The 24723-nt window shown below is 41.8% G+C and overlaps 1 protein-coding gene and 1 long non-coding RNA gene across 6 annotated transcripts in view; one reads left to right on the top strand and one right to left on the bottom strand.

The window, feature by feature from the left end:
• LOC125885149 (SLIT and NTRK-like protein 5) overlaps positions 1-7759 on the top strand; it is a 123984-nt gene extending 116225 nt beyond the window's left edge. For all 5 annotated transcript variants that reach the window (XM_049570636.1, XM_049570635.1, XM_049570638.1 and 2 more), the window contains one exon: positions 241-7759. In XM_049570636.1, coding sequence (XP_049426593.1) covers positions 299-2926 — 2628 coding nt within the window. In that variant the 5' untranslated portion in view covers positions 241-298 and the 3' untranslated portion in view covers positions 2927-7759. The remainder of the gene's footprint in view (positions 1-240) is intronic.
• LOC125885153 (uncharacterized) overlaps positions 1-24723 on the bottom strand; it is a 74981-nt gene that overhangs the window by 25969 nt on the left and 24289 nt on the right. The window lies entirely within an intron of this gene.

The following is a 24723-nucleotide window of genomic DNA, read 5'->3' as shown; positions in this document are numbered from 1 at the left end:
TTGTGCCATCAACTTGATTATATATTATCCTTTAAGTGTGCATTTGTTAAACAGTCATCCAGGTCGCTTGTTCTCTTACACCGTCAGAACCAAATGCCGACATCTGCATAATGAACAAACATTAATAGGGCCTGTGTGTTATGGAGACTTGTTCAGGAGTCCATGACTGTATTCTGCAACATAATGTGTCACATATGTTTCCCATGCTATATAAAACAGAACCTTTCTTTTCCTCCTTAGATGACACCTCATACTGGTACCGCACTTGAGTGAGCTGGGGCATCCTCTCCCAGGAAAAATGCATATCTGGATCCTAAAAATAATCCTTCTGATTGCATCATCTCTGAGGCTGGTCGAGATGTATGACAATTATGGGGAGATCTGTCGAAACCTGTGTACGTGTGAGGAGAAGGAAGGGATCCTGACGGTGAGCTGCGAGAACCGGGGGATCATCCGACTGACGGAAATCAGCCCCGTCCATTTCTCCATGTACCACCTCCTGCTGACGGGGAACCTCCTGAAGAAGCTGTCAGTCAACGATTTCATCAATTACACCGGGGTGACCATCCTGCACTTGGGGAACAATGATATCTCGGAGATAGAATCCGGTGCCTTCAATGGACTCCAGGGATTAAAAAGGTTGCACCTGAATAACAACAAGATCGAAGCTCTGAGGGATGACACCTTTGCAGGACTGGAGAGTTTGGAATACCTACAGATTGATTATAATTACATCACCAATATAGAGCCCAACGCCTTGAGCAAACTGCACCAACTGACAGTGATGATACTGAATGACAACCTGCTCTCTGCCCTGCCCACGAATATCTTCCGGAATGTCCCCCTCACGCACTTGGACCTGAGGGGGAACCGGTTAAAAATGTTCCCCTACATCGGCCTCCTGGAGCACATGGACAAAGTTGTGGAATTACAACTCGAGGAGAATCCGTGGAATTGCTCCTGCGAGCTGATCGCTCTGAAGGCTTGGCTGGAGAGCATAGCCTACACGGCTCTGGTGGGGGAAGTGGTGTGCGAGACGCCGTTCAGACTCCACGGTAGGGACCTGGATGAAGTGTCCAAGCAGGAACTCTGCCCGAGAAGACCCCTGGAAGACACGGTCAGGCCTGCGCCTCCTAGCAGCACCAATGGATATTACCAGACCACACCTGCTGCTGTCACGGCCTCCGCCACCTCCTCGGCTGTTTTTAGGTCCTCCTCTAGGCCTACCAAGGGCACACGGCAATTTAACAGAACTAAGTTAAGACCCACTTCCCGAATACCAGGCGGTAACCCTTACAATTATGGCCCCATCATTGCTTTTCAGACCAAATCTCCTGTGCCTTTGGACTGTCCCACTGCCTGCACGTGCAACCTGCAGATATCCGAGATTGGGCTCAATGTCAACTGCCAAGAGAGAAAGATTGAAAGCATTTCTGATCTAAAACCCAAGCCATACAATCCTAAGAAAATGTATCTCACTGGAAATTACATCCCTGTGGTACGGAGATCAGATTTTGTGGATGCTGTTGGATTGGATTTGCTTCACCTGGGAAACAACAGGATAACTCTGATCCACGACCGAGCTTTTGGGGATTTAACCAACCTGCGTAGGCTGTATTTAAATGGTAATCTCATGGACAGGCTTACAGGAGAAATGTTTTTTGGTTTGCAGAACTTGCAGTATCTTTATTTAGAGTACAACAAAATCAAGGAGGTCGAGGCGGGCACTTTCCGCTACCTCCCTAATCTCCAGCTGCTTTTCCTCAATAATAACCTCCTGAAAACCTTACCTGTGGGCATCTTTTCCAGCCTCTCCCTGTCTAGGCTTAATCTGCGCAACAACCATTTCCAAAACCTGCCCGTGAGTGGTGTTTTAGATCAGCTGAAGCTGCTGGTGCAGATAGATCTGTTTGAAAACCCCTGGGACTGCTCCTGCGACATAGTGGGGATGAAGATATGGCTGGAGCAGCTCAGCGCAGGCACAGTGGTGAACGAGGTTGTGTGTGAGACGCCGAGACGCCATGCAGGAGTGGACGTGCGCTCCATTCAGTCGGAGCAGCTCTGCCCAGACTACTCTGATGCCTACGTCTCGCCAACACCCCCCACGGACGAGCCCATGGACGAGCGGGTCGTCACTACAGACGCCCCGCACAAGTTCAACCCCCCCAGCAGCACCGTTCCCCTCTCTGTCCTCATCCTCAGCCTCCTGCTTGTTTTCATCCTGTCTGTCTTTGTGGCCGCAGGGCTGTTTGTTGTTGTGATGAAAAAGCGCAAAAAGTCACAGAGCGACCGCACTAGCACCAACAATTCAGACGTCAGCTCTTTTAACTTGCAGTACAGCCTCTACAGCAACCGCTCTGGCCCCAAAGTTAAGGCCCCGGCCGGCCACGTCTATGAGTATATCCCCCATCCCATGGGCCACATGTGCAAAAACCCTATTTACAGGTCACGAGAAGGCAACACAGTGGAGGATTACCGTGACCTCCATGAGCTCAAGGTCACGTACAGGAGTACCCCTGACGATGAGAGGGATAGCAGTACGATGAGGAGCCCTACGTACAGTGTTAGCACCATCGAGCCACGTGAGAACCCCTCCCCTGTCCAGGATGCAGACCATTTCTTCAGAGGCATCCTTGAGCACGATAAGCAGTCCCCCCATCCGTCAATCCCATCCATCCCAGCAGGTGCCAATTTAGAGTACAAGTACACAGGGCCTGTGTCGTACACGTACAACCCAAATTTTGATGTCAGACGTCAGTTCTTGCACCCGGAGAGGATAAGAGAAACAGTGCTCTATGGCACGGCACCCAGTACTGTTTATGTGGAGCCCAACAGAAATGAGTATTTGGAGCTAAAAGCTAAACTGCAGTCTGAGCCCGATTACCTCGAAGTTCTTGAGAAACAGACCACCTTTAGCCAGTTCTGAGCAACAGAATCATTAATGTAATGAAGCATTTTGACCCTCCTTTGAAGCAGTGGCTCAGTTTATAGGGTGCCTTGGCACGACACAAACAAGCAAGAGCGGAAGGAGTTTAAAAACGGGGTGTGCCGAACAATCTTATTCTTATTTCTGAAACATGACATTACAGGAATGGATCCAGCTTTCTGAAACACGGATGAACAAAATTGCTCTACTTAACTGACGATGCAAAATCTATTTTTCTATGGTGAAGATCGAATAACACACAAAAATGTAAGTGTACAGGTAAATCTTACCCAACTTCATTTTCAGGAATATAACCATACATAAGGTATATTGTGAATCAGAAAAGAAATGTTTATAAAAAATCACTCCTGGACAAAAACACTGTACAGCAGATCATCAAAACTGTGTAGGACTATTTTCTGCTGTAGTCTGTAAGTAAGTATTTATTGATATAATCTGCCATGTCTTTTCAAAACTTTTGATTCTACATCAATATTACCTGTGTCATCATACTCCATGATCCTCCGGAAAAAGGCTTATGTTTGTAGTTTCATTTACCGTAGCTCTGCATTGTAAAAGTGGCTTTTTTTGAAAGTGGCACACCCCCAATGTTCAAAAAAGACTGCGTCATTTGAAGAAGATGAAAAAAAAAAAAGTGTCTTTGTATGCTTTCTGCACTTTTTGGAATTGGAAGGCGGGTTAGCCTTCAATGAGCTCTCATAAAGGAGATTATTATATTAAAAATGAATATGGGTATTCATTCTTAATATGTAGAATTGATATGTTATCAAAACAAAAGTTCATAAATGATATTTGAAGTATTAATTCTGTTGTGTAATACTGATATTTTAATCAATGTAACACCTATTTTTATACAAGCATTCGCAGATTCTCTATCCCTTATCAACTTGATTTGTTTTGATTGCTTTGCACTTATTGCACTATATTGACCAAACTATGTTATTGTCATCAAATAAACATGATGTCAGGTTCATATAATGTGCTTATGAGGAGATTAAGGCTGGTTGGGGGATGATATGAAGGAGGCCATTTGGGTTTGGTGCGACAGTGGATGAAATTATGAATCATGGGATTCGAGAGCATGTATTTTATTTTGAAATTGGCTATGTTGTGGACTCAATCACAGCAAATAAGGATACAGTATATGCCTCACTCATGGGGGCAGCTAGTGTCTCAGTGAGGGGTGGAATCAATGCATTGCAATCAATGAGCATCATCTGAGGTTTTCCCCTTTGCAATTACACCATGACAACGGCATCCACGTTGCCGCCTGGCAAGCTCTGATTTGGTCATTTATAAAAGCATCGCTGGAGGTGACTTGAAATGAACTGCTGTTTTATCAATCTGACGTCAGTGGGTAGAAACTTTGATAAGACATACAGCTGCTGGATGAAGAGTATGGTGCCTCAACCACTTCCCTTTATTTCTAATCTTTTGTTAATCCTTTAGATACATTTCTTCACTTAAAGGAGCAGTGTGTGGGATTTAGTGGCATCTAGTGGTGAGGCTGCAGATTGCAATCGTCTGAAACTTCTCCCATGTGCTGAGCTTCCGGTTTGTGTTTCCTTCAGTGTTCATGGTTCAAGAGTTTTTTTACTTGCAGACGAATTATTCGTCGAGATCTCTTCCTCGTCTAAACAGACAGACCTGGTGACTTAAACCTGTAAAACACTAAAAAAAAGCAGTTTCATTGGAAAAGTCAGTGTTTTGATGAAGCTGTTTGGCTGCTAGCCTCACACCCTGTTAATATCCGCTCGCCTTTTTTCGATGATAACTCAAGACCCAGACATTCAGGAGGTTTTTACCAGTCGCCGAATTATCTGGAGAGGTCTCTTCCTCGTCTAAACAGATGAACCTGGTGATTTAAACTGGTAATAACACTAAATAAAGCAGTTTCATTGTAAAAGTCAGTGTTTTAATGAAGCTGTTTGGCTGCGAGCGTAGCACCCTGTTAATATCTGCTCAACTTTTTTCGATGATAAGTTAAGATTCAGAAATTCAGGAGGGTTTTACCAGGTGCCGAATTATCAACAGAGGTCTCTTCCTTGCCAAAACAAATAAACATGGTGATTTAGACCGTGAAAACACAGAATTAAGCAGTTTCACAGTAAAAAATTGTGATTTTTCGATGCTGTTCAGCTCATCGCGGTGGGGCTGCTAACAATGGCGGACGATTTTAAAAAACACAATTGACCCTATCTAGAGCAAGTGTTAAGGGTACTGTAGAAACATGGCGGTGCAACATGGCAATCTCCGTTGACCAGGACCTATTCCCGATGTAGAAAGAAACGTCTCATTCTAAGGTACCAGAAACATAACAGTCGTTGATGTTATATTCACTTTCAGCCAACATATTGCCCTAAATCCTACACACTGAACTTATAAGAGAAGGATATTAAAGGTATACCCTGTAGGATTGTCATGCATTAGCGGAAGTGAAAGTAAATGCCCAGGTTCACTCTGGTTTGGCGTTTTGCCTCACCGTACTTGTTTTTGTTTGGCGCTGTGTCTCTTGGATGCCTGTTGCTTTTGGCATCTGGTTGCTACCTTTTTATAAAACCGCAACCTCACCTACGATGCTCATAAATGTCCCAAACACTCGTCTATACATTGTTTTTTAAGACAATCCTGCTTAGTATACCTTTAAGAAAACATGTTGAAAATGGTGCATGTTTTTGATTTTAAAGTCCAACTGAAAACACACTCAGTCGCCCTTTTATGTTGTCAAAATGCTTTTTTTTTTTTTTTTAAATGTATTGTTAATAGTTTCTCATTATTAAAAGGAAGAAAAAGATGTCTATGTTGGATTGACAGCAGCAGTGGTGTTAGAGAACGAGAGACACAGTAAACAGACTCGCTCTGCAGCCTACATTTCATGTGCAGACAGTGTGTTGTTAGTGATATTAAAGAGCAGGGCCCACACCAGCATCTAACCGCACTGAGGTGACCTTTGCAGGTACGTTTACACGCTGTTTAATGCGCTGCAGCTCAGCAGCTAATTAGCTATCTGCCCCAGTGAATGTTTGTGTGGTGCTTCAACAGGCGAAGGCGCAGGGGCAGTATGTGTGTTCATGCTCGGAGACTTTAGCAGGGGAAGCTAATGCGCCTGTAGCTCTTGTGTCATGTAGCAGGCTGCTGGTGTGAGTGATTGGCTGCATCGAAATGACAGATTAATGCAAACCTAGGGGTCGCCGTCGTGACACCAAAAATGTAATATATAAATGTCTCCCTGTGCTGTAGCAGACACAAAAAAATGCAATTTAATTTCAGTTGGACTTTAAGTTACTCTGACCCACTTAAATCCAATATGCAAAGCAGGTCTATAAAAATGCAAAGGATGCACCGTGCCACCATTTTCAGTGTGCGCCGGTGAGCATCACCATTTAGGAATCCAATGTTCCCTAACTGAGACAGGCAGGGATCTCTCCGGAGAGGCCGTGTCGCTGTTAATCTGTCCCCTCGTTTCCTCATTCGGAATTTGGATTATTGTGAATTTATAATTAAATCTGCGAAAATAAAATGTATTTTTTCAGTTTAATTTCACTCAGGTTCCAGCTGCCTTTTCTCAATGACAACAAAAAAAAAAAAAAAAAAAAAAAGAAATGCAACCAGCCTGCTTGGGGTCCTTCTTTTGCTGGATCTTTTCATAGAAGCCCAGAATGAGAACAGAAGGCACCATTTGGGAGATGAGGAGTCCTGGAACCGAGTGTAACTGTGGATGTGTCATACATGTAGCAGGGGATGTGAATCATAGCCAAGGAGTGTGTGCAGTCGCCCAGTATTGGTGGCCTATGGGATGGCACAGTGTTGACATGGGTTTCTATTTATTTTCCTGATGCCAATATGTAAAGGACGAGGATGGAAACCAACCCGATGTGTGCACTGATAAAATGTTTCAAATGTAAAGTGCAATGCTATGTTTTTTTTCTTCGAGTATTATATATTTTCAGGATGATTTGGCGAAGTTCACATAATGATTGAGCACAATTACATAATCACTGAATCATGCATTCCAAATGGGTTTGTTATTACTGTATCTGTGTGTATGTTACACTCTACCCACCCAAACTCCTGCACCAGAGTAATGGCTGCATGAAGCATCCCACTGCAGGAAGCTGGAGTGTGTGTGTGTGGAGAGAGAAAGAGGGAGGGAGGGGGAGACTGTTGCCAGTTGAAATAATGCTTTTAATCAGCCAATGGGCTCTTTAGGTCTTAACACAAATGGAAGAATCGAGGAAGGGCAGAGAGTTTATTATGCCTTATTCTTTTATAGCCTTTCATGAGCTCTGTAGCCGTGATGCCATGCAGCCTGCACTTAAAATTATCCCAGCATCTCCAAAAGATTTCTGCAATGGTCAACATCTTGCGGAAAAAGTCAGAAAGTTCTGAGACGAAATACCTCGGCTCATGTTGCCTCATGCTACACAAGAGCCCCCCTGATTTACGGCTAAACCTATTGTGCGGAATCTGACGCGAGGCTGATGCAACGCGAGGCGTGATGTACGTGCAGATGTAGCTGTCACAGGAGCCTCACTCCTCGCTCGATGCACGCAGCAAAGGGAAACTTCTGAAGAGTTTGTTCTTGGCTGCAGCACACAATCCAACTCGTTTCAGATGGAGAGGTGGGAGAGACAGTGACGGGCAGTGTGTGCTCCAGTATTTTCTTACACTTCTCTGCTTTCGCACCATTTGAGAGTTAATCAATGTGGAATTGTACAACGCGTGAAGCCCGTCCAAGCTGCATGAAGTGCTGGCTCGTCGCTCGGCTATTTTCAACTCGGAGGCGACCATTTTCTGACAGCGTACTGAAAATACCAGGCTAATTAAACATTTACTGGATTTGATTTCGCAGTTATTTGCTAAAAATTGTACTTCAGTGCTTTTCAGATGGTGCTGGCAGAATTGTGTTTATGGTAAATAAAAACAGCTTGATGCTACGCATGTACAGGGCCGGATTAAGCTTTTAGGGGGTCTGTATTGTGTGTTTTGCATGCATCTCATTGCCTTTAAGTTCACATAGGGTACAACTGTAATACTAACTGCTCACTTACTTTGTGGTGTATGAACATAAATGTATTTAGGGATATTTTAATATAAACATGAAGCAGAAGACTTTGACTTTTGCCAAAACTAAATACATTTACACCAGAAATGGATGCAGAAAACTCGCCAAAATTGAGAAAATTGAGTGTTTGCCGCTTGATATTTTCCCCCCAAACCTTCCGTTTCCTGTGAAAACCTTTGCCCTTGGCACCAAACTGAGATATGCTGATTTTGCGGCCCCTGTACTGTAAAACACAAGGCCTCAGGATCAGGTAGCACAACCTCGAGGCCCCTATCTTTTCAGGTTACATTATGATCTGGTGGTGCACATTTGCAATTCATAAAATCACCACAAGGTGAATGCAAAACAGTGAGTCTTGGGGTTAAGGGTCTAGCTGTGCACATGCTCAGTTTCAGAATGGTTTGACATGTTTTATGTGCTGCTATGTAAGTTCCTATTTGTTTTATTTTTAAGGTTATGTTTGATACATTGATGGAGAAAATGGACACAGTAACATGGAGTAAAGGAATGGTTGGACATAGCGCCAAAACTATTAGCCAATATGGCGATTCGTCATTCATCAATTCAAGAAATTAATTGTGTAGATGCAGATCTAGATATAAATTTGGCATTTCTGTGATTGGCAACGGACACAATCTGAACTCCCATGATGTGACGAACCCAGTGGCGTCACCAAGGAGCTGCCAGAGGGGGCCATGGCCCACTCTGATACAATCCCCCCTCCTTTTAAACTTGAGTAGACTTGTTGTAGTAAATATTTGCTGCTTACAATCAATGCACCCCTCCAAATTCAAGCTGTTTTTAAAGGAAAATTTGCCAATTTGAAGGACGATAAATTGCCTAACATGCATAGTTACCTAACACATTAAACTAGGATTGTTGTGGAACTCAAAAGTAAAGTAAGAAACCAAAGTATATGTCTCCATATTTAGATCGTTTTCAGAATTCTTTAAATCATATCATGCCGCTTGGCTTTGGTGTGCCACCCCATGATTGTCAGTGACCCCATCTGGCCACCCCTATGGAAAGTTCCCGTGCGTGCCACTAGACAAGCCTCAACCATCTGGTAGAGGTGCGGCCATTTTTTAACCTGCATGCTTCATTCCCCACATTCGGACTGCGCCACGCAACATAGCAACAATATGCATAAATGATAATTAGGCTAATCCGTGGCCACCCTCTGCACACCGAGACAGATAGAGGGGGTGGACGTTTCCCATATGCTCCCCTACCCCCCGAGCCGGAGATGCCTCGTCCTAGGTGCAGCCTCTTCGCATGCGTGCCACCCGGTCTCCATGATGATGTGAGCAATTGAGTTCAAGGAGATCTGGGTAATTGAGAGGGCAGGGATGGCATCTGACAGGCACCGATGGCTCCAATGATTACTTTAATCAGAGTGGTTAATGGAATTCCTTCAGGCATGTAGAAATGTTCAAATGTTCATCAGCACTCAACCAATTTTTACCCCCCACAACCAGCAACACCTCCTCTCTTTTGCCCCATGTTGCCGTAATTACTGATCACTTTTCTGTCATATTCATGCTTTTCTGCATAACACTCAGTTTGCTCCTCCAGTCTTGTGTAAATCCAAATCATTATGTGGGGGTTGTTTTATGGTCAGAATGCATTATGTATGAAGTGTTGTTATCATCAAATGTCATGGCAAACCTGTTAACATTTAAAGGGACAGTCAAGGACTCAATTATAGTAAAATCCGTATAAAATCAAGCACATACTCTGGTAAATAGAAAGCACTCGAGGTTTATGAATAACTGAGGTATTTCCAATCAAGGAGAAGAAAAGATGGGCATGTTTGGCTTTTATTTGCGCAGGAAAATGACAAATTACCATCTCTTAGGCTCTGTGGTGATATGTTCAACCATTCATTCCCCAACTTTACTGTTCATGATCAACTTTCTGGTCTAATCAGCGTCTCAGTTAGCACTCCCACTGTCCAGCCTGTGCTGAATTATCTTTCTTATCATTTAAAAGCACAGTCTGGATCCAGACTCTAATGCCATCTGCCGAATAAACATGCCTACTGTGGCTGGCTGGCTTTTATTCTATTTATTTAATTGGTTTGAGGACGTTTTTTTTTCTTTCTTTGGTCTCTTTTTTTGATACACATGTTTAAAAATGTGGCTTTTTGGGGGGCTTTTTTGCCCGGATTCATCTGTCTTATTATTTTCCAAGTGCTTTTCATTCACATGTCATTTCTATTATAAAATACGCATCTCTTTTCCCTCGAGGAGAAATGGTAAAATATGATAATTACTGCAAAAATAATTCAGAATTTTGTTTTTCATGTGCTGATGTGCTCTGAAACTCTTGATCTTTTATCATTTGATTCCAAAGCAGTGACTCGAAAATGCTCCACTTGCATTTCAATATGGTATCATGTACATATACCATATAGAACATGTAATTATGCGAGAGATAGAGCCCTCCTTTTCGTCCTTGATTTACTGCCATAGATCGAAATCATGGAAATTTCAAGAAGCCTTTATACTGTCGTTAGCAGTAGTCTGATTTTTTTCCTCCAGTCCTATATGTAGATAATGAAGTTAATATGGAGATGGAAATACTGAATACAAAATGGATACCAATTATTCTGTGAGCTATGGATATCATATACTCTATTTACTGCACCACATGCTGTGCACATGGTTGGATATATTGTGCTGCAGATATGTGATCAAAGCTTCTAAAGAGGTATCTTTATGTCAGTGTGGAGGAGTGTTCTTTCATGCTGTATTTACTGTCATGGTTTTTCCCCCCTCCTCCCTTCTCTTCCTGTACCCCGCTCTCTTTTCCTGCTCCCACTGGGCACCCCTGGTTGTGTTCACCAGGCCTCCCGTTTTGTTTGTTTGTTTATGGCGGCTGCACCCGTTGATCTGGAGCCGCAGTAACCCTGTCGTTTGATAAATGGCAACCACAGCATTACTGACTCCCCAGCCGAGTCTGGCAACGCCCGGCCAAAAAAAAGAAAAACTGGTTGATGTATGGCCTCCCTCAGAGTGTCAAGTCATTTAACTAGAGCCTGTCCAGGCAGCGGTGCTTCTATGTACGTCTGTGTGTGCTTTGGATTCCTGCCTTGACACATGTGTGTCATCACATGGCGGACAGAATGCAATAGGTTCCATAATGCATGAAAAATGCATGCTTTGCAGGTTATTGTCAGGAAATTGTGTCGCGCAAGTGCGAGTGACAGCTGAGGGACAAGGTCGAAGCGCGGTTGTCAGGATTGAGGACCTACGGGCAGGGAAGATATTTGTCTTTCCGGTTTGGAGGTTGCTTGAGATGTTTCAGTTATTAAAGGGGCACTCTGGAGATTTAGTATGGCATTTCCTATTCCGGTCTTATTCCCTGGGTGTCACATACGGCAGCGTAGTCAGCGGCTCTTGGCTTCAGACACACAAGGCACCTTACAGCAGTTTTTTTCAACCATGTAACGTAGTTACAGGCATCTGTCACATAACATAACTGTCACAAGTAGTTGTCATCAAGTGACATATTTGTTTTTCTAACTGTAAATATGATTGTTTTTCTAAACCCAACCCAACTACCCAAGTAGTTTCGGCATTACGTTGACATTGAATTTGTTTGGGATGTCCTTATAATGACAACTTGACATTAACCAGGATGACATTACCACAAGATGTCTTTGTATCAATCATTATGTCAACTTGTCATAAACACAAAAAGACGTGCATTTCCTGTTCATGTCAACTTGTCATGACAAAGACATCTTCTGGTAATGTCACTTTGATTAATGTCAAGTTGTCATAATCAAGACAACCCAAACAATGTCAACTTGTCATTACAAAAACTGAATGACATTAATAACAGTCATAAACATTTATGACATGTACATAATGTTTATGACAGATTCATGACCGTGTCATGTCAGTGTCATGTCACTCTTATGTAGATGCCTTCAAGTAAAGTGTTACCGAAGCTTCAGTAGCAAAACCTATATTTCCTATGAAGACGGAAGTTTATTTTGCAAGACAATGTTGCACGTAATGATACTGCAGCATGTAAAAAGTGGATAATAACAAGGACACTGACTCGTCATTGTTGAGTTGGGAGTAAGAATGTGTTGCATTTCGAGAATGTTAGGGAACCTGCAGGAGATAGTTTTAGACATAAATGGTCCAAGGTGATGCGTAGATATTCCAAATTCTAGCCCCTAGGCTCCAAAAACGACTGGATTTCCAATAATGCAACTCAGTAGCATCTTTCATTAGACCTTGCCTGATACAAGCGTACGTCATGTGTAATAGTCGTCAAGTGACATACTTGTTGAAGTACTGTAACAAATATATTTATTTTAACCCAAACCATGATAGGGTTCGCCATCAAAACTACTTTAGGTTTACCCAACAAAACTAGGTTTCCTTTGAAGATGGAAGTTTATTTTGATAGACAATGTTGCACGTAACAAGCGGATAATAAGACAGAAACTTAAATGTCCAAAACTGACACTAGACGCATACCCAAGGCGTCTTATTATGAAGCACAGGGCCACTGACCAAACTGCCATACTTGAGTTGGGAGTGAGGACGTGTTGCATTTCCAAAATGTTTGGGAAATTGCAAGAGATAGATTTAGACAAGTATGCTCAAAACTGAAGCAGCGATATCCCCTTTTTTAGCCCCTTGTCTCCGAAAAGAATTACTCCTGCAACAAATAGTAGCCTCTTTCATTGGACCATGCCTGGTGCTTCTTTTAAACTCCATGCCCTCAGTTTCTAATCAGGCTGTCTTTGTTGTCAAAATCAACATATATTGATATTAACATGTAAAGCTGAGTGCCCCTTTAACCCAGCTGTACATCTGGTAGTGTGTACTCATATGAATCAATATGCATTGTGATATATTTCTGTGTTTATATTGCTAAATGTTTTGTAATTTCGCCCTGTAATGCTTGTTGGTCTCCCCCACTTTGGCCTCTTATTTATCACTGGCCTTTTAAATGACTTGGTGCTGTCCAATACCATTTATTGCTTTGTATATTACATTGTTTGCCCTACAGGTTTTCTTCAAATAGAAAATGTGTTTACATAGTTTGCTCTGCAATTAGACATCCTATTGTTATTGGTAAAATTGGTTTCTCTCGAGGTGTGTGTATGTTTCTGAGGCTGATGGTTTGAAAGAGCCAGATAAGGCTTGTACGTGGGTGGCTTGTGCACGTCTTTGTGGGTCCATCTCTGCAGTGCACCCGTGCGCCCGTGCATACACTCCAACAGGTCTCTGATTTACAGTAAAATTCCACTCGTTAGCTAGCTCTCTTTCTTCTCCGTATCTCCTGCTCCCTTTCTCTCCTGTCCCCATTTTGTTTCTATCACAGTGGCTTTGGTGAGGAGTCTGCAGAAACCGGGGCCTTGCTAAAGGAATTAGACTGCGCGCTGGGAGATCGCTCAGATAATGAAATGGTGGGAGGTAGAAAAACTCATTTTCTCACTTGTGAGAGGGAGACATACTAATGTGGCTATTGAAAATACCACTGAATAGTACTGACAAGGAAAAAAAGACAATTCCAACATCCAACAGTATTATTTGATTTCAGCTCGCGAGATATAGTTGCTAAAAGGATAAAGTTCGGCGCCGGGTTTAACTATCCAAAATGGACTTGTCATGATGGGAAAACTATTGTTTTGCAACTGTCCTCCTCCCGGAGCGCGGTGAGTGACAGTTTGCTTGTGTTTGGACAATAGCAAGGCTGAAGTTGGCAGAGTGTGGGTGTGCTTGTTAAAAATTGGCTCCTGTGGAGGGGCTCTCAGAGCTCTTACAGCAGTGTTGACGTCAGCTACTTGTGATGTTCTCTGTGCTGTACGTGTGAGTGAGTGTGTGTGTGTGTGTGTGTGTGTGTGTGTGTGTGTGTGTGTAGGCTCCATGTACAGAGAGGAGAGAGTTAGAGTAGCGTAATGAAGTTCACAAGGGTTGAATGGTGATATTCAAAAACAAACAGAAAATGAGAAGCGATGCAACGTACAGCCAGCGTTCGTGTACAAGACAGCTCATCACTTTATTTCCCTCACAGCACAAATCCAGCATCATACAGTAACTAATGTACATTGTAGACTCAGATCAGACCCTGTGCATCAGATTCATCTGTGCATTGTGCGTCACCACTGGCACTGATCCACACAATGTGCTAAAATTATAAGATCTGCTGGAAGGTTTGCATGAACAATCTGGTGAGACCACTGTTAGAGGACGAAAGCCTTTTGGTTTCCTTTGCTTGTGTTAGTGATCTTCACTGTTCAGACTTCATTTCCTGTCGCTTTTCCTATTATCACATTCACTTACACTGCAAGAATTGAGTGGAACATAACATAAAGACAATGGCATTTTGGACGTGTTCCTATGTGCAGTGGTTAACATCTAATCCCTGCCAGTTCAGGGTTGCATTGCAATTTCATTTGCAGCCGTGTCGCCAGAAGAATATATTGGCATTGTGCACTTCTGCAAACCAAGAATGCGTTTGTACATTTCATAAGATATCATATCAACATTTCTAGGGTGACATAGTGTATGAGCTCACTTTGTTGCCTTGGTCAGGTGGAGACCTCCGTTCAAGACCTACAAACAACCAAACAGGGTGCTTTTTAGTGAGTCATCGGTAGTTTCCAGTTGCTTTTAGCCCCAGACATGAGTCACAGTGTGTCCACCAGGGGAAGTGCCTCAAAAAAGTGACTATTAACTATTACTAATACTGCCACAAAAAGGTGGTTGTCTTTTACAGAAGCATCGACCGGCTTCTCCAGCTGTGATTGTGCCACCGAAACCAGGTTTTTAAAACTCAAACACAGTCAATTCCTGAACATAAATGAGTTGCTTTTGTGCCTTGACCTAACAAGACGCTAACCACAGCACTGTTGGAATGTAAAATTGTAATAATGGATGAATGTAATGCATCAGTGTTTGCAGCAGTGTTCAGTGCCAACAATGGGGGTTTTTTTGGTCGCCATTTTAAAGCTTATTTCAGGGCTTGTAGCACCTAGTAGTCATTAATAATAATAATAATAATAATAATAATAATAATAATAATTGTAGTGGCTATTTTTAGCCTGCATTGTTTTCGTCTTCATCTTAATTAATTTCTTAGAGACGACAGGAGACGACGTCTACGCGTGGAGTTGGCTTGGCAGCAACGGCAACATCCTAACAGTAGAACGACCGTGTTGCTCTGCCGATCTCATTTATTTTCTTCAAACAACACATTTACAACAAGGCTTCACTTCCTGTTCATAGCATGTGTACAGTAGCCGCACAGGACCAATATAAAGAGTCACAGAAGGATATAGGAATTGAGTAACCTCACATGCTTAGAAAGGAACACCATTTGCATGTAACTTGACTTAACTAATTTAATTAAACCAAATAATGTAATAAATTGCCCCAGGCTGATATTGTAATGACCGTTGTACCTATTTCAAAACTGAAAACTTTATAATCCAGGAATTCAGAAGATCAGGTGAGGCAAAGGGGACACTTGATTCAATAAGAATCAGTTGACTCGGATAGCAAAGAACATTTCTTGGGGACTGAATTGACTTGTTTTGGCTCATCATTCGTTTTAGTAACAGTTCTGTGTCTGGTTGCATGGATGAGCCTTGCACAATGATGAGTCAGCACAGGTATGGGCGAGTTCATTTCTGACAGATAGGAATTTGAGTTTAACGCATTTTTGCCTGGTAACATTGTATAGCTGTGACATCATTTAACAAACGACAGGGTTACTGCGGCTCCGGATCAACGTGTGCAGCCGCCATAAACAAACAAACAAACAAACAAAATGGGAGGCCTGGTGAACACAGGAAAAGAGAGCGGGGTACAGGAAGAGAAACACTAAAACATGCATTTCTACATCATCATTAAAATGATTCCATCATCAGTTTTGGAAAACATAAAGATGATATCATAATATCATATCATAGATTTTATGACATTATTGGGGTTTATTACATTTTCTATCAGTTTAAGTGCAACATTTTACTCCATTTTTAGGAAATTATGACATTATTGAATGCTACAGGGCTTTTACCGCACTCTTGCTTTAACGCTCCCCTGCTTCCTCTTTTCCTTTTCCTTACTTTTATACCTGTGCACCACCTGGTGTGGGGTAATCCATTTTCTGCAGAGAGTGACAAATCAGAGAATTTAACCTCCAGTTTTGCCCAACAAATTCAAAGATTAAATCGAGCAACTTTACATCAACAACCTCCTGTAGTCCCCGAGCGGCCCCCGATATTTACACCTGGTGCAAAGCAAAGTGAGGCACGACGCAAACAGTGGGAACAAGTCGGCGCCGTGTATCTCATTTGCCATGTTAAAGTGTGTTAACAGGAGGAATTAGCTCTGAATTAAACCACTAGAGATTCCCCAACTCATCTAACTGCCAAGACGTTATTATAGACTCCATATAAATGTGTAAGGTATCATGGGAGAATGTGGTTATTGAATTATGCCAAAATTAAACCATTAGCAGGGAGGAATCAATCTAACCAACTGGAAACAGCAACGTGACTCCGCTCAGCGAGAAAGTATGGTTTCATTTTGTTGCAGACGTTTTGAAGGGCACTGTAATGTGTCTCTTTATTTTTTTCCTGCATGACTTTGTGACAGTATGATATGAAAAATACCTTGAAAAGCAATATAAATTGGTTTACACAGTGACCTGTGGTAAAAATGCATTCCATGGGTGCAAACAGATTCCTCCTCTGTAGATATAACCTTAGCAGGGGCTTTTTTTCCACATAAAATATCCTCTGCAGAAAATAAAGAGGGATTTAATTGGCCGGCAGTAAAAGGTCTGTCCATTTTTGCTCTTGAGGCTGACATTCTCATTTTTATGCTGCCTTTGCTGCGAGCAAATGTTAAAGGCTGGGAATCTGACTCTGTCAGCACAAGTAGCATGGATGCTAAGCTAGAGATAAGGTCCACACATGATGCGACAATATCCACAGGTTTTCCTCCTGTTTATGTTTAATTGCATAAATTAGCAAGACAAGAAGCCGCGGAGATCATTTCAACTTTTAACAAAAGGGAGTGCACGACTGAAGTGAACCCAAATTACTCTGCTCCTTTCTGCTGACTGAATGTTAACTGCTAATAGCTCCACAATTGGCCAGTTTACAGATGGCCAGTTTCTAATGTGATGATTGCAGCCTATGACCTTTGTGCTCTGTAAAGGATCCAATTTAATATGGAGCATGGGCGATATTTCAGTCAGAGTATACTTGAGAAAAACACTGGGAAAAAGTGAAGAAAACATTTTTGAAGTGCCATTTTTAAAGGTCCCATATTATGCTAATTTTCAGCTTCATTATTTGTATTTGGGGTTTTTACTAGAACATGTTTACATGCTTTAAAATTCAAATAACACTTTTTTATTATTCTCATACTGTCTGCCTGAATATACCTGTGTTCACTCTCTGTCTGAAACACTATGTTTTAGTGCCTGTCTCTTTAAGCACCCGGTTAGCTCTGACTGGTCAGTGTTTCCGGGTGTGCAGGTGCAGTGGCACATGACCCGCCCTGCTCTGCTTTACTCTGCCTCTGATTGGCTTACCCTGACATTCTTACCCTAATCTGAAGCAATGTCACTCTCCTTACCTTAAGCTGCGTTCAGAGAGCTAGGAGGTTTCCGAGTACCTGACGTGAAAAGCCCCTACTTCCGGAAAAATGCGTTCATCGCCTCACATCGGACCTTGGACGTAAACAAACACGCATGCTCATGAGAAGATTCTCACTCATTGTTAGCCTTTTCGGCTAAATGAAGAGGTCAAAGACGTTTTGCGAATGTATGGTGTTGGCAATGTTACTAATTCTACGTATAATTATACAAGTTCAAATGTTCAAATTGCATGTAGCAGTGGAGAATTTGCTTAAAGACGTCTTTGAGTTGCATTTCTTTACCTAAGAAAAATTATTTGACTCACCGGTAGTGAAGGGGGCCACCTTTGCTCTAACGTCATGCCACGTCAACTCAGGGTCCTCGGGTTGCTACACTTCCGCACGACGTTCCGAGTGAAAAATTCCGCTCCGACCACGTGTTCGAAGCACTTTTACCCCGAGTTAATGGTCAGGACCTCAGAACCTCTGACCTTATGAACACCGCTTAAACCTTACCAATCCAACCAACAGAGGAAACAAGTAGTAACCAATCATAGGGCGAGTAGGGCAGGCCATGCCTTCACTATCCTAAGAGATGCAATTCAAGGACTGCAACAAGAAAAAAAAAAAGGACCAGTTTAGGTTAGGTTTTGTTTCAAGTTTGAAATGATCTAAATAGCATAGTTGTGACATCACAACTTCACGGAAGTCCCAACAGCTCATTTTAAGACACAGTTTCTGTCTCCGTAGATTGAGCATTTCGATACTTTCACAGTATTTATATAGCACCTATACCTGCGTGATATTGGAACAGACATGGCAATGTGACTTCTCACAATATGGCACCTTTTAGTACAACAAATTACTTGGTGGTTCCCATTGGCAGCAAGAGCCGTTAGAAAAAAGAATATAATTTTTCGGAACAATACAAATGTCAAACAGTCAGCACCATCCCCACGCCACTATGACAAAATCTCCAGTGTTAAAGTGCTTCACTAAAGTGATTATATTTATTCAGTCATAGCGTGATGGAATTAATAATTTATTTCAAGATAGTTACATACTACTGTGCCTTAAACATCCATTTGTGTGCTTCCAAAAACCTGTTAATAGCTTTAAAATGAAAACGTGATTTCAAAATTGGATAATATTCAAATGCGGTGGAAATTGGGGTCCCTGCAGGTTCCAACTTAATGTAATTAAAGCCAGGAAGGCTATTACAAACACAAGAAGCACAGTAGCTGGAGTATTATCTCGCCGACCTGGCTTTTGATTTCAGGTCTCAAAACATTGCTCACTTTTTTTTTTTTTTTTATTATGAAATTTTCTTTGAAGTTGTTTTGAAGCCACAGCTCATCAATGAAACTCATCACTCTGTATCACCAGGAGAAAAAAACCTTTTCATTTGGAACAACAAAAGGGATACTCTGTCTGGACAGTTGGTTGGAGAGATTCATCAGAAATAACAGAAGAAGGACCGCAAGTGAAAAGAGGCGCTGACATTGTTGGGGTCTTTGAAGCAGCCGCTCATCTTTACTCATCTTTATTCACGACCTCTGCACCAGTTTTCCCAGTGGTGGCTGTCTGGATGGGAACTCAGGGTTATGCGCTATTGTCATAAACAGAAATCGAAGTTGCTGGGAATGGACCGTTTAACCTTTATTTCATAGATTTCTCCACTGAAAACATGTTTGATTTCTGAGCAAAAAACTGCTTTGCATTTTTACTTTGCCAGTGCAACCATACTGTCAGTACTGGGAACTCATTGCTCAAGGGTACAACAGTTGTTGTTTGCATCCACTGCCAAGAATTGTCATGCCCGAGCTGATGAATCCATAAATGCCTCCTGATCTCCAGCTTGTTTGGTATACCTCTTCCCTTGTTGTGATCATGCCCCGAATGCTTTTAAAGAAATGTGTCTTGAAACTACATTGTCTAAGATCAACAACACAATAAAAACAAAAAAGCACATTAGAACTGAATAAGGGGATTTTTAAAACTGCTTTCAGTACTTTTACTGAAGCTACCAGTAGGTGATATTTCACGCTGGTGCAATGCTTTGAGCATGTCGACTTTTGACCATTTTCATGCTAAAAATGACAAACATTCACGGTTACCCCATGATGGTACAAATTTTCCCCCAGCTGGGGCGGAACGGCTTTCAAAACTGCATGAATCCCACTACAGAATTCTTTCCAGGGCTTACAGCTGCTTAACCCTTAGATGCGTTAAAACCTACTATACACTCTCCCATAAGTCATAATATTGCTCTGAAATATGCTTCTTTGCTACTAAACTCAGCCAACATGTCAGGTAATGAGAGGATATTAAAAAAGATTTCTTGAGAAACACTTGGAATACGACATGCTGAAATGTTTTTGTCATTAAAATATACACCTATGAATGCACACTCTTAGAAACAGGGGTTCCTTAAGGGTTTGTGATACAACTAAGGGTTCAATTAAGAACCCTTTTCATCCAAAGAGCCCTTTTTGTAGGAAGAGCTATTGAAGGGTTCTTCGTAATAACTAAGGGTCCCATTAAAAACCCTTATTCGGAAGAAAGAGTTCGTCAAGGATTGTTGAGAGCATGGGTGTTAAAACAAACATTCCAATATTTACCCATGTTTCAAATGGTATACCCTTCAAATGGTTAATTTCGCTTGTGCTGTTCCATGATTTATATTATAATCATTTCATGCCGTACAATATTTAATTTTGTATCTGTATTGAACAGGCATTATATCTGGTTAATGGGCAGAAATGCTGTCCGCTCTGTCAGTGTGCAACCTAATAGAGATTCACTGCGCCACTGAAATTATTAAGGCTGTAGTAATAATTTCACGAGATATCCGCCCCTGGAAAGATAATTGTGAACCATAATTGTTGTGGGTTGACCTGGAGCACATCAGCCCAGGCCCTAGGGAGCATCTTGAACCCAAGGCAACTAGATGCTGTTCCCTTAGCCCCAGATTAAAATCATGATTAGTGGTATGTGAAAGGGTTCCCAGTAGAACTCCTTGGGGTGTACCAGAGGACACCCTTAGAATATTAAAGCACCCTTGAAAGGTGGACAGGTTCTGGACAGAAATCTAGATAAGATAGAATACCTTTTATAGGGGGTTCTGGATCAAATGTTTCACACATGGTTCTGGGGATGTTGGGTTTTAGGTGGAAACTATAAAAAAGGTCTGCTAGAAAGTAAAAACGTTTTTTCTATGGGGACAAGCCGGAGAATGCCACATGGTTTCAGGTAGCAAGAGACTACAGTAAGGGTTAAGATCCACCAGATTTATAGATTTATGAACGTGATGGGGCAGAAGAAATGGATAACGTGTGATAAATCTTTTACGAAATCTTTATTATGGACGCTATAATTAATAAAAAATAAATATAGTGTGGAGAGGAATGAATTTCAATAGAGGCTGTATTTATAAAGCTGTGGAATGCCAATAACTGCTAGATGAAGCATGAATGTGCTCTGTGAATTTCATAACACTGATAATTCTAGCATACAGTAAATGTAGAAATGGTAGCCAATGAAAAGTCTAGTGGTGTCACCCAGTAAGTTGCACTATCTATTCGTTTTATAAGTCAAATTAGCACACAAAATTATCATAATTTTCAATACTGTTCAATATTGTTAAAAAAAATGTACACAGATTAGATTGTAATCAGCAATCAGTGCCAGACAACATTTTAAACAACCCACTCCACCAGTATTTTTTTAATTCTTTGAGGAAGTTAGTCATGGTAGAATAGTCAGACCCAGGTGAAAGAGTGTGTCTAAATCATTCATGGCATTTGTTTTAACCTGCCTCAAGTACCAGATGGTAGGGATTTACCTTGTCAGGATAATTTAGATCATGTCAGGTATGGTGTCAATCACATACAGAAAATACCTGACAAATGCTTTCCAGAATTAAAACTCCTAAGTTGGCAATAAATAATCAAAAACGTCCCTTCACATTTTTCATCTTTGTGGTTTAATACAAGGAAATGTGACAAAATAGTGTCCTTTTCTCATTTCAGCTCATCAGTGTACCAAATAAAAAGTGGGTCATCCCTCCATCTGTGATTTATTTGTGCTACAAGACTCCAAAAGTAACTTTTCTTCGGGATTTTCTTGTGATCAGCGGCCTCGGATGAAAGGAAAAAAAAGTCTTGAACTTCCATTACAGTATATCCATTCTATCAGCCTCTGAGTCCAACCTGATAGATGAGTCTCGCTGGTGTCCTAGAGTCACCCGTACAAGCTGATGGTCCTACACTGGAAGCCCGAACCTGTTTTCCCCATGAACAAACTCTTGGCAAAGGGGGTTATTGATCCTTTGTTCCTTTTTTAAGGCTAATTATCCACTCCACCGCCAGTTCCTGTTATCGATGTCCTGCTCTTCATCCCTGCTCATCACACCGAGGGCGAACTCTTAAAAAAACACTTCTGATGGTCATCTGCCCGCGGGGTAGGAGGAAGCACTTTGGCCATTTCCGCACTGCAGCCACTGCTGTATAACTTAATAAAATGCTAAGGAGAGTGAAAATACAAACTGGCATATCTGGTGACTAATGAGCAGCCAGGCCTGCAGTTATCAAGTCTGTGTCTCAAAATGGGGGTTCTGACCTGCAATTAATGAAAAGGGAGCCTGTGGCTGTCACATTCATCATGACGTGAGCTTCCACATAATCCTTAAATGTATTTATATCATGCTCATGCTAAAAATAAAGAACAGTCATTGAGGCAAGACAAAGACATGATTGATTCAGGATGTCAAATAACCTCATAGCTATAAAGGCACATATGGTCAAAATGTCCTTGACACAACCTCTTTAGCAATAAATTGGCAGGGGCTTTCATAACAAACAGCTGCATTATTCGCAGAATAGGTGTGCTGTGAATTCCAACGTAACCCTGGCATGAGAAAGGGACCGGACCCTGTTTATTGAAACGGTCCAGCCGTGATAATGAAGGGACATTCATCTATTCCAATGCTTTGATAAAGCATCAGCCAGAGCTCGCCAGCCACGCTAATGGATTAGAATTTAATATGGGGCCCGTTTTTATTAAAACAAGTGTCCCTTTAGGAAAATCCTTGGCAGAGGGCTGTTGTGGTAAACAACGCCCGCGGACTGACGAGCTCTCTCTCATCACACATCTCTACTTCTCTCTGTCTCGCTCTCTTTGCTCCGTCTCCCCCCACACACACACCCACCCAGCCATCACTATGCATGGGAAGTGATTGATTTGCTTTCTCTTGTGAGTGATGATAAGCTGCAAACTCATTAAGATGGCTGCCGCCACATCCTAAGAGCATGTTGCGCAAGATCCAAATCATATACACTCCATCCTCTTTATGTGGAACTTCCTGAATTATTGAGGCGGTTTATTTACTTGAACTGCCGGCCCGAAGAACGAATCGCACCCTTATATTGGCGGATTAGAAGTTTCATTCAAAGGAGATTCTGCCTATTTTGTTACTTTTTCTCCTCGAGAGACTATAGAAGATAGATTTAATCCTCCGGAGGGAACGATGAGCTGTATCTCTTGAGATAGAGGGAAAATAGATACGGGAGGGATGCAGACGCTGGCATAATTACTGTTTTGATTTTAACCGACGAAAGTACTGCAGTTGCGAAACTGATGGGATTTTGCCAGTGGCAGGTATTATGTCTATACATCCAGATAAACCATTTCTAACTGTGATAAAATATACTCAATTGCCAACATATTAGGAACACCTAGCTAAAACTAATCCTGCCTTCATAGGGATTATAATCGTTGGTATACAAAGATCTTAGATGTACCTTTGTTGTTTACCAGAAGTGTTTTATAGCATTGTCCTTGGGCATTCTCTTATATACAGAGGAGAGAATGGTCAATGTCGTTCACAAGAAACAGAGCTTTCCTGTATAGAGTTCTGCAGGGATGATTTTTTTTGTGGGCCAACCTTGAAGTTTCCATTGCCCTGGTTTACCTTCACAAAAGCCTAATGGGACTTTTCCATTGAACTTGTGGATTATCACAGAAAATAAGCTCGGTTGCAAAAATATGGCCCTCAAATACAATTGCTGTATTTAAGAAGATCGTGCAAAGGTAGTGGTACTTTGTGAAACTACGCCGAGCTGGCACTGGACATAGATATGACGTCAGAAAGTCAGTGGACTCTTACCTTGGGCAGACATTTAATTTAATTTTACATTGCATGACGTGTTGTAGACATTGGGTTTGGTTCTCCGTAGCTTATGACTAAATGTAGGTATTAGACGTCAAGATGATGCTGACATGAGACGTTCGGAAGACGTCTGATTTTGGTTACTGAACAGCACAACTTAAAACCAATAAAACATCAATGTCATCTGAAGTCAGTATTGGACGTCAAATTGATGCTGGCTTTAGGGATTGTCCAGACACTGAGTTTTTCGTCATTTGATGTCACCATCAAATTGGCTAAGTGCTACACAACCTAAGGCATCCATTGGAACCAACCATTTCTGCATAGCTTGATGGTAAAGGGGCTAATAATGCACCAAAGTTGGGCTAAATTTTGGCAAAGGAAAAGCTGGCTTGGACGTTTTCAAAGGGCCCCCTTGAACTCTCACCTCAGGGTACGTGAACAAAGATGGGTTCTGTAGGTAAGCACATGTACACCCGAAACTTGAGAAGGCTCGTTCCCAGTAAGTGTTTTGTAGCTTAGAATCGATGTAGTCCTTCCAATAAAAGCTGTATATTTGTGTTTAAGAAAAAAGACAACTGGCCTATTTGAAGAACATTGAATAACCTCACATTGGGGTGTCAAATCAATTTGAGTTAAGGGGCCACATACAGCTCATTTGATTTCAAGCGGGCCAGACCACCGAAATCACTGCATAATGACCATTAAGTATTAACCCCTTTAAGTTTTTTTGTCATTCTGAAAACTGTCATCCATTTCCCAAACGAAGAAAGCAAATTCAACAGTATGTCTTTGTTTTTCCACATCCAGTCAGTCTGCTACTCACTTTCATTACATGTGGCTTTTTCTTCATAATTCTCCACTAAAGTGGAAGCTGTTGAAGAAGCAGGTTAAGTCATCCCCTGCCTGGCGTTTTGTC

Source organism: Epinephelus fuscoguttatus, linkage group LG24 (assembly GCF_011397635.1).
Source record: "Epinephelus fuscoguttatus linkage group LG24, E.fuscoguttatus.final_Chr_v1".
Classification (NCBI taxonomy): Eukaryota; Metazoa; Chordata; class Actinopteri; order Perciformes; family Serranidae; genus Epinephelus; species Epinephelus fuscoguttatus.
The sequence above is the reverse complement of the archived record's forward strand: the minus strand, read 5'-3'. Positions and strand labels throughout refer to the sequence as shown.